The 16,150-nt window shown below is 35.0% G+C and overlaps 1 protein-coding gene and 1 long non-coding RNA gene across 2 annotated transcripts in view; one reads left to right on the top strand and one right to left on the bottom strand.

Annotated features, from left to right (window-relative positions):
• The window catches only part of LOC141460956 (uncharacterized), a 48,977-nt gene extending 47,906 nt beyond the window's left edge, over window positions 1–1,071 (top strand). Inside the window, exon 5 of the long non-coding RNA XR_012462443.1 lies at window positions 731–1,071. This is a non-coding gene — a long non-coding RNA (uncharacterized lncRNA). The remainder of the gene's footprint in view (window positions 1–730) is intronic.
• Window positions 1–16,150, bottom strand: part of LOC141460945 (protein THEM6) — a 42,796-nt gene that overhangs the window by 5,434 nt on the left and 21,212 nt on the right. Inside the window, exon 2 of the mRNA XM_074141469.1 lies at window positions 126–340. Coding sequence (XP_073997570.1) covers window positions 126–340 — 215 coding nt within the window. The remainder of the gene's footprint in view (window positions 1–125; window positions 341–16,150) is intronic.

Below are 16,150 nucleotides of genomic sequence, written 5' to 3'. Positions count from 1 at the left end.
AATTAATTTCTTCATATTTAGGCTAAATTTATAGCCTCCTTACAAAACCTCCTTCGCCACTTTCTTGGCAAAGCCTTTCTTTAAAGGCAACTATCTGTGAATTACTTACAAAAAAAAATACCCACCTTTGAGGTTATCTGATAAACTGAGAACAGTCGGATGAATTTCCTATATCTTATTGTCGAGGAACCTTGAAGTACAGCTCCTCCCTTGGCTTGGATGGTACTATACAATCCAGTTCTTTGGTAGAAATCCGCCCTGGCGAAATCCAGTTCTCTTAGGTATCTAGCATTGTTCATATGGGTTAGAAGATAGTCCACGTCTGTGGTCAGACAGACACCTGTGAACACGGAAGTAAAAGAATAAATTGGAGGGAAAAGGATTGAGGTCAATAGTTTTAGCTAAGACCAGGGATTCTGCCTAGGAGATCCCAGTTTTGAAACCAACCGGTGGTGGGAAGTGTTGTCTGCGACGAGAGAACACTGTCCGGAGAGTGCACTAGCTTCAGGCGGGGTGCCAACGCTCCCTCAGATGTTGTTAAAAAAAAAGAAGATATATGCGAACAATTTTTTTTGTGAACCAACTAATTCTCAGCTGACTGAAAAACATCTCATAATGTAAACGTGATCATAAAATTTAAATCTTTTCTTTAGTGCTCTAGTGTTAGATAAACCTGCTTAAATGGTGATTCAATCTTCTTTGTACTGATCAAAAATTGATTGGTTTACAGGAGAGTGTTGGAAGGAGTTTAGTTACTGCTTAGCACAGAACAGGATACTGTGAGGAGTTTTTACAGGAGATCCGGGAAGTAATCTCAAGTAAGTTTGTCAAGTTATTAGTCAGTAATAATTTAGTTGAAGTAGGATCATTTACTTTACTTATTTATCATAAAACTGGTAATCTTTAGTCTAATTTACCCTTCATGGGAACTGTGGTTCAATAAAGTAGATCTCGTAGTTCTTCTGGATAAATAAAATTACTTAGGGAGGGATTCTCTGGAAACCGATTGTCGGCCATTTTTTTTTTCGTCCACAACAATTTGGACAAGTATTAATAAGTATTTAATGTGCCCGAAATTGTCTGGAGGAAAGATGTTACACAGTGGATATGATACTCCCAAGCGATCTCGGACCAAACACTTCTTTCCTATCACTGACTTACGAAATACTTCAATCAGAAATCCTTCGCTGAATCCTTATTACCCCTCTAATTCAAGAACTTTCTAGCCACTCTTATCTCCTAGAAATCCCACCTAGAAGGCTGAGGATGACGGTTGCCCAGAAATCTAATCACGGAATAAGAGTGAAACCTATGAATTTTTGTAAACATGCAAAGATATCTCCTTCTTTTTTTCTCATACAGTTAAACAGCCCTTTCTCTTATAGATGTAATAAATCTCATTTCTTTCCTGTAAGCATCTTCATCTAATGCCCTAACTAACGTGTGCATACAATGTAAATACACTTTAAACAAAACTTACAGTTTAAAAAGTCAAGTACAAGGGAACATTAAACGTTAAAATGTGCATAAATCAGCATTCATAACCAAACTTTAACCTTCAATATCTCCATAACTATTATCACTAAAACATTCCTATTTATATCAGTTATAGAGCTAGTATTTCTCTACAATTTGGTAAAGGATTCATTAAAATCGGAACAACAGGAAGAGAGATATAGAGGTTTAAAGTTTTTAGGAAACCTCCAAACTTTAACCTTCAATATCTCCATAACTATTATCACTAAAACATTCCTATTTATATCAGTTATAGAGCTAATATTTCTCTACAATTTGGTAAAGGATTCATTAAAATCGGAACAACAGGAAGAGAGATATAGAGGTTTAAAGTTTTTAGGAAACCTCCAAACTTTAACCTTGTATAACTCATTAATTATTGCCATAGTGCAAGCACAATAGTATCTCTTATTACGTACAAAATAAGCAGGTATCATCATTGTTTCGATATGATTTATTTACAATAGAAAAATAGAAAAAAGAAAAACATATTTGACAAGAATTTTATATTTTAAAAAAACATTATTAACATGGGGTAGGCTGTGAACAAAATCTTTCTACGCTTAATAGTACCACTCAAATCCAAAAGAGTGCATGGCTTTCTTTGTCTCCTAATAAATTATTTATTTATTTTATTAGCATAACACATGTCGCTTACTACTTTATTACTAGCATTTGAAATAAAAGCTCCATTATTTTCTTTAAATAAGTAATTCTATAATTTTTATTGGTTAATAATTTGCGATAGTTCTAACGATGAATGAAATACTATTTCTTTCATAATTTTCTATTCAGACTTGCTGATCTTTATTAAGCAAAATACATAGATAAAATTATAAATATTTTTTAATGAATAATTTATAAAAAATAATTCGTAAAACTGCAATAAATTAGTATAGTAAAAGTAAAGTAATCGCCTATTTTAATTTAAATTGAAGCTTAGACCCCGGGAATCGAATCCACTAACCAACAATACATCTTAGCTTTGCGGATCTAGCCTATAACCGCCTAACATACTTTACTATACATTCCTCATATTAACCATTTAATAAAATATTACAAGACCTAAACTGAAGAATCGAATCCACTAACCAACAATACATCTTAGCTTTGCGGGTCTAGTCTATAACTGCCTAACTTACTTTACTATACATTTCTCATATTAACCAATAAATAAAATCCAAGGCCTAGACTGGGAATCGAATCCACTAACCAGCAATACACCTTAGCTTTGCGGATCTAGCCTATAACCGCCTAACATACTTTACTATAAATTTCTCATATTAGCCATTAAATAAAATATTACAAGACCTAAACTGAAGAATCGAATCCACTAACCAACAATACATCTTAGCTACGCGGGTCTAGTCTATAACTGCCTAACATACTTTACTGTAAATTTCTCATATTAGCCATTAAATAAAATATTACAAGACCTAAACTGAAGAATCGAATCCACTAACCAACAATACATCTTAGCTACGCGGGTCTAGTCTATAACTGCCTAACATACTTTACTGTAAATTTCTCATATTAGCCATTAAATAAAATATTACAAGACCTAAACTGAAGAATCGAATCCACTAACCAACAATACATCTTAGCTTTGCGGGTCTAGTCTATAACTGCCTAACATACTTTACTGTAAATTTCTTTTATTAACCATTTAATAAAATCCAAGGCCTAGAGACTGGGAATCGAACCCAGTACCACAATGCATATTAGCTTTGCAGGTCTCGCCTCTAACCGCCCGGCTACCGAGGCGCCTTGCAATAAATTATTAGATTAGAATTTCGAATTTTTTTGACTATTTTTTCCTCCGTTGGTATTTAATTAAAAAAATATGAATTTTTAATAAACAAATATGTTTCCCCATAAACAAAAATTTTCTACATGCTATTTGATGGCCATATCGAGCTTATTTTAGTAGTAGATTATATATATTTAAAAAAAATAAAAATAGCAGGATTACAATTGGCAAGCAAGTTATGAAGTTATCTAAAAATTATTTCCGGTTGTTTTTTTTAAAATTTGACCGGAAAGGGAAAGGTCTCGAACGTGTGGCATCAAACATGTGCAGTAAGTTATGAGGAAGGATGTACATATATTCAAAGTATTATGCACATGTTGCAAACATTAGTCCTTGCAATTTAGGCCTTCCGGCTATCTATCGATGTACAAAAAAAAAAATAAAAAATTATAAACTGTATATGTACATGATAGAAAGGTTGTAATCTTCTTTATTTTCCTATAATGTAGCAAAAAAAAAAAAAAAAAAAAATGGCACGCTTCAACGCTCGTTTTAAATGTGTTCGTCCTGCATGAAAATTCCTGTTTGTATACAAACGGTTAATTAAACAGTAAAACTTCTGTTTAGATTGTTAACACCTTTTTTGCATAATCTAAATTGCTCTATTTAACACCATACATGTAAAAAATTATCTTAGTAAATTAAGAAATAAATAAATCTGATAATAATCCACACGCGTGCACAAATTGTAGTAACTCAGAGGATGTTCCCTGGGGAAAACTCGATATAGAAAATTGGAAACAATCGCGAATATCGTAGTGGAAGTAAAAAAGAGCAGAAAATGTCTAAGCTAGGCTGTGGCATCTTTTTTTGCCACAACAATAAAACACAAGGCGTAATGTACCCAGTACCGCAATACATCACAGTTTTGTTGGTCTATCGCTATGTTCTATTTAAGGGGCCAGGTTATTTTATTTTATTTTTTTTGAAGAAGCCAAATACTACTTCCTCTTTTACTTCATTTTGCTCGTGAGAAATTTTCATTTTTGACTTTTTTGTTTTTACCGAAAATACATAGTTTAAGGGCACTCGAAGTTTTCGAGAGTGAGAGAGAGGGAGTGAGGGGGGATGAGAGAGGGAATGAAACAGACGGGTGTTCTTGTGAAACAAATTAGACTAGCGATCTATGTTCAGTAGTACACTTCCGAGGCGCCACTGTAGTCGAGCGGTTAGAGGCTAGACCTGCAAAGCTAAGGTGTATTGCGGTACTAGACTAAGTCTTGGATTTTATTTAATGGTTTAGATGAGAATTTTATTGTAAATTATGATAGGCTAGACCCGCACAACTAAGGTGTATTGTTGGTTAGTGGATTCGATTCCTCAGCCTAGGTCAGTGGTTCCCAAAGTGGTCCCTACGGACCCCCAGGGGTCCCCGGTATCATTCAGGGGGTCCGTGGACAATTAAAATTGATTTGGGGTCCCTGAACATCGTCAGGGGGTCCTCGCAAGGTTCAATATAAAATAATAAAACTGATCCATATTTATTATTATGGAAATTAGAAACTAACAAGGTGACCAATTCAATTTAATCAAAACTAAAAGCGCAATATCTGCGTTTGTTGCAAAACGTTTTCTGTAAAAACAAAACTTGGGAAGAGGAGAACGTTCTCAGTTTCCAAATCTTTCGAAATTGCAAAATTGAGATGATTTAAGTAGCTCACTGTCGAACACTTAACGGCTCTTCATGCAGACCTGAACCAAAGATTACTCGTGGGGATTTGCGGTTGCTACTCACAAACATTGAGCCGGATATAAATACACTCATAACATCTCATCACGTTCATCCAAATTATTAATTTTTTAAATTTTATTTTAAACAAAAGTTATAATTTCAATAAATACTTCTTCAACAAAATGTTGGATTTTTTTTAAATTTTTTGTTATTTTTATACAATGCATTTATGTAGCTTTTTCACTTGGGGGTCCATGGGCAAGTTTTGACTATAAAAAGGGGTCCATGGGTCAAAAAAGTTTGGGAACCACTGGCCTAGGTCTTGTATTCTATTTAATGGCTAATAAGAGAAATTTATAGTAAAGTATGTTACACGGTTATAGGCTAGACCCGCAATGCTGCGATGTATTGTTGGTTAGTGGATAAAAAGTTTACAGTGAAGTGTTTGCTAGTCACCCCCGTCCACGACACCTAATTGGTAGTTAGACGTCAAGCCCCGCCTGAAAAAATAGGCATTACTTTACTTTTTTTACTTTTATATTTGTGAAACAGTCCAGCTATGAAATTGTACAAAATGTTTTTTGTTTAAGGCACCTCTGACGTAATTTTACGATAATATATTCTCAACCGGAAATAAAAGATTACCGATTTGATTTGTTACTTTTATTTATTTTTTATTTTTTTAAAACGACTCTAACGACTTTTATTTTTTTAATTTGGTGCAACAAATTGCCAATCGCTGGGCATTTCATTACTTGCCAATCAGAAATCATTCTATGATTGATGCATTTGAAAAAAAAAACCTTGAGATTGATCTTATTGGTTGCTGAGACATATTAAGTCGTAAAAAACTAAATCATTAAGTTTTAGAGAGCTCTAGTTAAAAATAGATAAGGGGCAATTATATATTTATTTATTTTTAATAACTAGTGAATTTTTAGAATTATTTACTCGTGTAAATTGGTGTCTTTTCTTTTATGTATCCAGTGGTTACTGTATAATTATAACCATTATGGAAAACGATTTTAAATTGGGACAAATAAAATAAATGAGCAAATGACGTCATAGTATTTTTTTGAAACAATTAAAATAAATAAATAAATAAACTTATATACACACATTTTTTGTTGTTGTTGTTATAATTGTCTTTATTTTTGACTTCCTCGCTTATTACGTAAAGAAAATCTCGCGTAAAATGACGCATTTCCGTAATTTGAGTTTTCCCCCTGAAATATCCGTTTTGAATTTCCCTGAGACAAAAAAAAGGAAAAAGGTTTGCATGTATGTGAGCGGAAATATTTAAAACACGGAAAGTAGAAAAATAAAGTTCAAATTTGGATTACTTTTAATTGGTGCTATATTTGGGATCTTTTAATGAACCTTTTGACGGAATCAGGTCATCCGGATGTGCCCAGTTTTTACAGAATCAAATATTTTGTTAACTATTTGGGGGGGGGGGATTTTCTCAAATAATTGGTCAATTTTTCTTTAAATTGATTTCTGAGCTTATTGAACAAATGCAGGTCATTAACTATAATTTGAACAATTTTTTCTACAAAAAAGACCCTTAAGACAATAGACCTAAACTCACTCTACGACAACAAAAGACAAATTTATTCTTCTATTTTAAAACCCATCTAAGCGTATGTAATAGAGCCGTAGGGTTCAACCGAATGCAACCAATCTCCAAAGAATTCAATCGCTACAATCTAATAATACTTAGATCCATAGTAACCGGACTACATTTTTTGCCTTTTTTTTTGGCATTGGCTTTCGCCATACAGCCAGCATCATCGTCTAGGTGCTTATCACTAGAATATCACTCACACTCCATTCTTACTTATAAATACGTTCGCTTCGCACATTCATCCCTCTACTATATACAATTATTTACATAAACTACAGCTAATGGATGGATCAGTACTCTGGGCTCCTGCCATCCTTACAGCTTAACCGAAATTAAAATCACGTAATCCTTCTCTAATCATTTTCTTGCATTCATTCTATAACTTTTAATTACATTCATATTTCATTGCTAGCTCTGCTATAGATTTAAGCACATATATGTTGGTGGAGAATATTATAGCGAAATGGTGCATCTAAATACCTGTATATGTCTTCAAACATTCGTTTCCTTTCTACTACATAACGTTCATTATATACATATCATTATTATATGTTTGAAATCCTCCTCCTCATTGAGGAGAGGACCTTTTGTTGATCCTGTGAAGATACGATCCGCACATAGCGTGGTTCGCTCTCAGCCTGACTATACAAACAGATCTTAACATACCTTTTACCACACAAGTCGCTAAAAACACGATACAGGAAACTCCTCCACTTCAACCTGCAATCACACGGCAAATCCTCTAGCCTCCAAAATCTTTTTTTTTCTAGAACTCTTCCTGGACAACCCAAATAAGACGTCTTAGAAAACACAGTGGCCTCGTATAATCTCCTCTCCAGTGAAGTGAGTAGACTAAATAGTTCAGTTGCTTGGAGTGTCACCACTGGAGGGTAATTTCCTGTTTCCTACTTTTCTGAACTTCTGACTTATATAATATACTTTAAAATCTCCAAATTGTAAAACACATCTAATTTAAAACAAAAAATTATCTCATACAATTTATTGGGCGTCTTGCTTCCATCTCATACAGGAAAAGTGCTCACGTAATAATTTCCCACGGAAAATATATCAAAACGGTTCAAAAAAAAAAAAAAAAATACGTCAATTTAGTACGCAAATTTTAAAGAAAGAAAAAGATAAGAAAGCCATTTCTCGAGAAAAGTACAAGAAAAAAAAAACCGGAAACATCTAATCTAGAAAATGGCACTTCCGAAACTTGGCCAATTTTTTCGTAAGCTTAACTGGCCTAAAGTAAATATCAAATTTGAACTTTCACAAATTGGCCAAAAAAAAAAACAACACTTTTTTGAACTCAAACGATTTCAAAACGTATGATTTCCGGTTTGAACTTTACATAGGAAATTTGAACACGATCGCGTCTAGAAAGAGAAAGTCCACAAGATCGCGTGATTAAATACTCGTACTTTTTTTTTTTACAACGATTATTTTGAGTTATTACATTTATTTGGTATGTAAAAATACATTACATCATATTTTTACAAAAAGTAATCTTCTCAACTTTTTATCGGTTCATTTTCGAAATTTCACTGTACGATTTTTTTTTAGGACATCTTGAGATACCAATGGAAATAATTTGAATTTAATATTCATAATAATTTTAAAATTAAAAATAATAATTTTAATTTTAAAAATAATTTTACGTTTACATTTCATGGGGCTCCTGTCCACCTGTCCTCTTCAACTGCAATCCTCTTCCTATCGTACAGATCTGGTGCGCTACCTTGGGCTCTACATAGACAAGCGACTCACGTGGAACCCACACACTAGACTTAAAAGACAAGCAATGACAAAACGTGCGAAACTGCTTTACAGACTACTTGGGACGACGCTCTAAATTGCCCATTGAACTTAAACGCTTAATATGCAGTAGCAATACTATCCTCAAACCTATGTAGACTTACGGGACTAGAGCTGTCTCTGGGGTTCAGCCAAACATACGGACTGTACAGAGACATTTCAGTCAAAACTACTGCCGACAGATAGCTGGACGCACCTTTCTATGGTGACTAACCTCACTCTTCCTCAACGACCTCAACATTCCCTTCATAGACCAACTCGCCAAGGCTAAATACCAAAACTACCATACTTCTCACTCGACTTGCTCTAATCCTCTTGTACTGTCTCTCGCCTTCTCTGATATCCCTAATACTCCTCGCCGACTGAATCGCCAGCGGCCCCGCGACTTCCTTGTGGGCTGAAAGCCTAAACGTCATTACTCTCCTATCTCTCCTCTCTCCTCCTCACATTCTCCTCTCTCCTATAGAGAGTGCTACCGCTGGGTAGTTTCTCTCCTCCAGCTCTCCTCCCGCACCAGTTCATCTCATTCACTCCTATTTACTTATTGTATATATTTATACAGATTGTAAATTACAAAATAAATAAATAAAATACGTTTACATTTAAGATACTAGTTTAATAGTAATCACAGTAATACGCCATTTTTAATTACTACGAACACTTACAGTATTATGAAGGCACTGTAATTAAAAATTTCTTTTTTAAAATTCTTATTTTATTATTTACTGTTTCATACAGCTGGTATATATCCAGAAGTTGGAAGGTTATATATTTTGAGGTTACATTGTTTACTTTTTTGAATATCTGATTAAAAATACTATTACATTGCCTGAACTATTACTTCATTGCATGTTCGTCTTTTATGGTTCCATGATGACATTTCATGTGAGATATTTTAAGGTGATAATTCTAGCAACGGGAAATCTTAGAAAGTTCAAATTTAATTATTGGTTGCACAGAGGCCCCCCGGTAATAAGGTGCTAAGCATGATTTGTTGTAGGTGTAGTCATAATGTGGAAATTACAATTTAGGTACAGGCGTTAAAAAAAAAAAAAAAAAAAAAAAAATTTAATATTGAGGTATACAATAAGTATTGTCGTCCACAGACGTCAGAAAAGGAAGTCATGAGAGTGTTTCAGGCCAGACTTTTCTTTGCCCATTGTAAAAAAGGAAGTGTTGCAGTCATGCAGATCATTTACACCGGAAACAGCAGTTTTAAGTTCTTTTTAAGTCCGAAAAAGAGTAGTAATTTATGAGTCTAGTGTAGAAACGACTTAAACTACGTATTCGAAACAGAAAAAACAGACTTCCGGTGTATGCAATTAAAAAAAAGGAAAAGAAGAACTGATCAACAGAAAAATTCAATTTTAAATTTATTCCCAAATTACTGTGTGATTATTTGTGAGCCTCCGATAAAGGATCAGCTTTCGAAAGCTTATTTTCTTTGAGCTGTTATTCTCTCTCAGAAATGGAGAATTCAGGCTTTGAGCTTAAGGCTTGCCCAGGCGTAGTTCAAGAACTTGATATATTCCTAGAGGGCGCTAATTCAAAGCGATATAAAACAAATAGCTGCATTTCCGTGCTGATATAAGGTGATACGAAACTTTTAAAAAACAAACAAACAATGGTTTAATGCATTTTGGGGTAGGTCTAGCCTTGGCGCCTATTAGCGAGCCATTTTGTGGCGTCACTAGACTAACAAAAATGATCCACAGTCACTAGAGTGTTTAGTTATTTCAATTCCTTTATAATGTTGCTTCAAATTTTCCTTGAACCTAGAATGGTGATTGGTTAGATTTAAAAATCTTCTTTTTTTTTTTTATTGAACTCACTTGCTAATGTTTTGTTTTTATATTTACAGGAAGTGCGGGAGTTTTTATTGGCGGGGAGTGTTTTTTTTTGGGGCGGGAGTGTCATTCCTTTGAATTTATTTATTTAAACAAAGAATTGATTTATTCTTTAACTAGTGCGTATAAAAACACAAGTAATTCGGCTATTCCAAATTCCGTTTTAAAGTAATGCGTTAAAGTCATTTTGTTGCGTTCTACATTATCTTTAAACTGTGTCCAGTGTCCAGTGCGCGAGGATGATGCAGGCGAAGAAGACATCGATGGATATGTAACCGCAAGAGATTGGTACCATATCCCGACCGACAGCTAAACAGGTAGGATGGGGAATTAATGTGTGGTCCATATTAAATAGCCCAGCTTCCGAACCATGCTAACCGTTCTCGCTTCTCTCCAATAACTTTTTTGTTTTTTTGTAACCAATAGTTACTAATAATTATGATTCCATCTTATTCTTTTTGCATGATTAAATTATTTTGCATGATATATTGTGTGTCCATGGAATTATAATTATTGATTAATATGGCCACCATTAATATCCTTCTTCGGAACTTCCAGTCCAAGTAGAGCAGCGTTGGTCAGTCAATTCTTGCATTGTCAATTAAACATTTTTAGTTTAAGAAATGTCTTGGTGATGGATTTATTATTTATCTCATGAGATTTTCTTTTTTCTATTTCAGATCTGTGTGGAGTCCCACAAGGGGATGCACGCCGTCACCTGGGGAGTAGCTTCCCCAAGGTAAACCCAGCACACCATGTACTCACCACATACGAGATGTGGCTATTAAATAACGAGACTATTGCTATAAAACATTTTATTTTAAATTTATACATATTTAGTTATTATCACCTTCAATATACACCCCTCCGCTATCTCTACAACGCTCCATGCGAATTTACCATCTTTTCGAAACAGTGCTGGAAGTCTTTTTCTGTCAGCTCCTGCATGACGCGTGCCTTTTTTTCATTTCACAGCTTCAACTGACTGAAATCTTGTTCCTTTTAATGCAGATTTGACTTTGGTGGGAACAGATCTAAAGTCACATGGGGCCAGGTCAGGCGAATAAGGCGGATGGCCTTATAAACTGGGTTGTTGTACTTGGCTAGAAACGTCTTGACAGACAGACAATGCAGTGTGAGCCGGCGCGTTGTCTTGATGGAGAACCCCGTGACTTGTTCTTCCACAAATCGGGTCCGTTTTTCTCCTTACTTTTTCACGGAGTTGAGCAAGCACCTCACGGTAGTAATGTTGATTAATTATAATCGATATTTACAACCGTTTTTGGACGTGGAAGGGCGACCCGGGCGGACATCATTTCTGACGTCTTCTCGGCCATCTTGGAAACGTTTGAACCACTCAGAAAACTTGCGCACGTGATTTACATTCATCGCCATAAACTTCTTTTAATAAAAGATAAGTTTCAGGAGCGGTTTCAACAAGTTTCATGTGATACTTCACGACTATTCGTTGCTCTACTACATGTGTAGTATCATGTTTTAGGCAAAACGAAACTAACACCTCTAGTACACAAACGACGGTTCCGGTCAGACAGATTTCTCTACAAACACGTGAGACGCTGCACAGTTCTATAAGAGAAGGCTTTACGCTGCACAGTTACTGTCGGTCGTTAGGATTTGGCGCATGCACAGTTCTTCTGTAGCAGCATCAGTCTCGTTATTTAATAGCCACAGCTCGTGTATCAGAAACATATTACATGTTCAATTAGCTCATACACGTGTCGCCAAAGTTTTGCTCTATACTTCAATTTTCTAAGTTTATTTCTGCCTTGTGCTAGTTCTCGTTCAGCTATTTGTTAGATTCACCTGCTAGAGATCGTTTCTGCTCCCACAACCTCCTAGTTACCCTCTCCCTAAATGAGAAGGGAGGCACAACAGATCCTATTCATTAAAGCACCTGATCCTATCGCAATCCAGCGCTCAATAAAACTTACGGTGATTCCAAATTAGCCATCATTCTGTTGTCTGTCTTTAAGCAGTTAGTAGTTTGTCTGTTAGTACGTTGACTTTTAAAATCATTGTCCGTATGGTTGTGTGAAAGTCAGTATAGTGTTTAAGCTGGCCGGAAGTGGGCAGTTCGTCTTTTAATATTGCCTTTCACAGCTGATCCCTCCTTCTTCTGTAATTGCCGCATGCCAAGAATATCATTTTGATTTTTAAATATTCAAATGAACCCTAAAATAGGTATTTTCACCTTTACCAAAAAAAAATCAAATTTGGCCTCCAATGTGACAATGACCTAGAAATATTTGTGAATTTTAATGATTCAAGGCGCGCCATCCTAATTTCTGACCTTTGGAATTTCCCCATAATTTTTATAACATTATTTGTGGTAATTTCGTTAAAGATTAAAGATTGATAAAGAAGAATGACATTTACGCCATCTTTATTTTAATCATAACTATTAAATTAGCAAGTTGTGATTTTTTTTTGATTTTTTTTTTAAACGGGAAACTTACCAAAAACTGTCAATTTCCTGTTTTATTTTGTTATTTTACGCATTAATTTTGTTGCTTGAAATTATTGTAAAATATAATTTTCTTTACAAAAATTATTTTGAGAGGCTGTATTACGTCAAGCTAAAACAAGGTCCCAGAAGATGATATTGCAGCCTCAGGGTGATAATAATGAATTTGATGGTATGCGGGTGAAATGCGGGTAGCTATAAAAAGTCCATTAACTAATCCAGTAATTGGTGTTGCAAATAAACAAAACTTTAATGAAACTCTATATAAAAGCTCGGTGAGCTAACTACTAATACTAAATATTTAATTCTCGTAGCATTAGAAAGAGGAAGAAAGGCAATCCGAGTTCCACATTTTCGAAATCAAGTTTCCCTTTTGAAATACATGTTCTATTAGAATTTAAGAATTGTCTCGAAAACAACTGTTCATTTGAAAGTGTTAGGGCTGTCGTTAAGTTTGTTTTGAAGCCTTTTTAAGGGACTGTAGGGAGGTTCAGGGGGAGATGTGACGTCACAACTATTACATTATATTACTATTACGTAACTAGGAAAATTTGGTGTGAGTAGATATAAAAATTGAAGAAAAAACACGTAAATTTCAAAAGAGATCGCGCGGCCACATCCGTCGAAGACTTCTAGGAGGATTATCAGGAAGTCCACAAGATGATAGACGATAGATTAGATTAGATTATCGGGGTGGTACCTATGCCTTCAAGGCACCGCAGTCCAAAAGAGGCTTATTAAAGCGCCACGGAAGCCGAGCGGTTAGAGGCGAGACCTGTAAAGCTAATATGTATTGTGGTACTGGGTTCGATTCCCTGTGTCTAGGCCTTGTATTTTATTTAATGATTAATATGAGAAATTTACAGTAAAGTATGTTTGCTAGTCGCCTCCGTCCACGACACCTAATTTGGTAGTTAGACGTTAAACCCCGCCTGAAAAAATAGGTGATAAAAAAGAAGAAGCTTATTGTGCCTCCCTCTTTTTTAGATCTGGAAGATGAAATCTCCTCTACTAAAGAGGTTGAGGACTTTCTCTACTAGTTCTTTTTTGCGCTACCATCTCCTTTGGTCTTAAAGAGCCAAAAGCTTTCATAGCGCAATCACTCGATTGCAACGCTAGTGAGAGGCCATTTTCTCCTCATCCTGACACAATCTGCATAAAACGGTTCCCCGAGCTAATAAGCCACAGATGACTAAATTAGATTAGATTAGACTAAGGTGGCCTCAAGGTTTATGCCACTGCGACCCCTTTGGATCTATTGTGGCTGCCCCACCACTCTAAAGCTCACCCTCCAGACCCGTTCTTTTAATCAGACTCTTAATTCCGGAGAGCGATTCTTGTGTAAAGCTCACAGGCCTTGGTTTTTTTCCTCCCCCGAGAAGTAACTTCCTTAGCCACACAGATGACTATGCTATTGGGGGTGGTAACAGTATTTATTGCTCATGTTCATGTTGTTAGGCTGGGGATACCCGCAGGGACGCCAAGTACTCTGAAGAAGTGGGCTAATCCACTTCCAACCTACAATAGACGATAAAACGAGAGGGGGTATAAGGGAGAGAGAGGGCAAAAGGTTCCAAGGAATTTTCTTCTGTAGCCTTCTTTGATCATATCGCTAACAAAGGAAATATTGAAGTCTTGGTGAAATAGTTACTTTTTTGTTTTAAGGCGCATCAACCTCTGAGGTTATTGGCGCCCGGAGCTTTATTAAGTGCACTGTAGACTTCCAGACAGGGTGTTCTATCGTAACAAACAACACTGTCCATCACTGGACCGTGAGCTTTTAAGAAGCTCCTAGAAAGAATAACAATTTATTAAACACTAGGAATGTTCTATTGTTGTTATGAAGTATCACTTCATTTTATTTATTTATTTACTAGTAACCTTTTTTACAATAACCTTCCTGTAACTATGATATCATTAGACATAACTGTAAATTATATAAAAAAAAGAAAAAAAGAGTAAATATATGCACCAAGTTAATAAGTAAATAAAATAACACCATAAATGTGTTCACAAACATTTCCCCCTAAAAACATTTATTGAGACACGCAGGCTCTGAACACACACATCCTTCCAGAGGAAAATTCATTTTCCAAAATATCTACTACTGTAAAAATATGGTGGTCTCATTGTACACATAAGAATATTTTTAATGGTCAAAGGGTCTTTTTATTAAAATTGAATGTACATAATGTAACCTTCAAATAAATTAATTTTGAAAGTTATGCCTCCAAAAAACAAAAAAAAAAAAAAAAAAAAAAAAAAAAAAAGATAAAAATACTAGATTTGGTTTGTTTGGCGGGGAGGCGGGAGACGGTTGTAAGACCAAGGCGACCTTCAGATGATGTATGGTCCGATCTTTAGGTAGGCTGTTATTTCTACTTAAAAATTGTTTTTGTATTGACCACAGTCGGTATAAAAGATTAAATTTAGTTATTTATTTACTTTTTAATGACGTTTGCAATTATATTGGATTTATATAACGGTTAAAATAAAATAAAGACATCCAATTTACAATATCTAATATCGCCATAAAATATCGCTTAAAATTCTTTCAGGCAGGATATACGCCCAACTACCATAAATTAAGTATCGTGTACAGAGGAGACTAACATACTTTACTATAAATTTCTCATATTAACCATTAAATAAAATACAAGGCCTAGACCTGGGGAATCGAATCCACTAACCAACAATACATCTTAGCTTTGCGGGTCTAGCCTATAACCGCCTAACATACTTTACTATAAATTTCTCATATTAACTAATAAATAGAATACAAGACCTAGACGGGGGTAATCGAATCCACTAACCAACAATACATCTTAGCTTTGCGGGTCTAGCCTATAACCACCTAACATATTTTACTATTTTCTCATATTAACCATTAAATAGATTCCAACGCCTAGATAGGGAATCGAACACAGTACCGCAATGCACATTAGCATTGCAGGTCTCAATTGCTCGGCTATCTTGTGGCGCCTTGTTATACTACAATATAATGAACTTGTTTAATACCTTTATTAATAAAAATTATATTAATAAAAACAGGGCCACCGCATGTTGCTCCTGTCTTTGATGTTATACGCATGTTAATGTACCATCATAGGGGTAGATGAATCAGCTGTTTGTTTCTAAAGAATTTATAAAATCAAAGACTGCGGACCAAACCAAATTTCTAATACTCTATCTAAAATTAAAATAAAGAATAGCGAGAGTTGCTCTAATTACTATAAATTACTAATCCCTTTTTAGAAATTGGTGAAGCTCTATGCGATGTTTGTCCGGAAATGCTAGATCGCTAACACCTGTCTGTTATCTGACAGGGCAAATAAAGAAGAAAGACAACTCTCGCACTGAGCTGCTAATTAGAGCA

This window comes from Rhodnius prolixus, unplaced genomic scaffold, assembly GCF_049639745.1.
Source record: "Rhodnius prolixus isolate KJV_2025 unplaced genomic scaffold, Rpr scaffold_6, whole genome shotgun sequence".
NCBI lineage: Eukaryota > Metazoa > Arthropoda > Insecta > Hemiptera > Reduviidae > Rhodnius > Rhodnius prolixus.
Note: the sequence above shows the minus strand (reverse complement) of the source record. Positions and strands in the feature narration are given on the sequence as shown.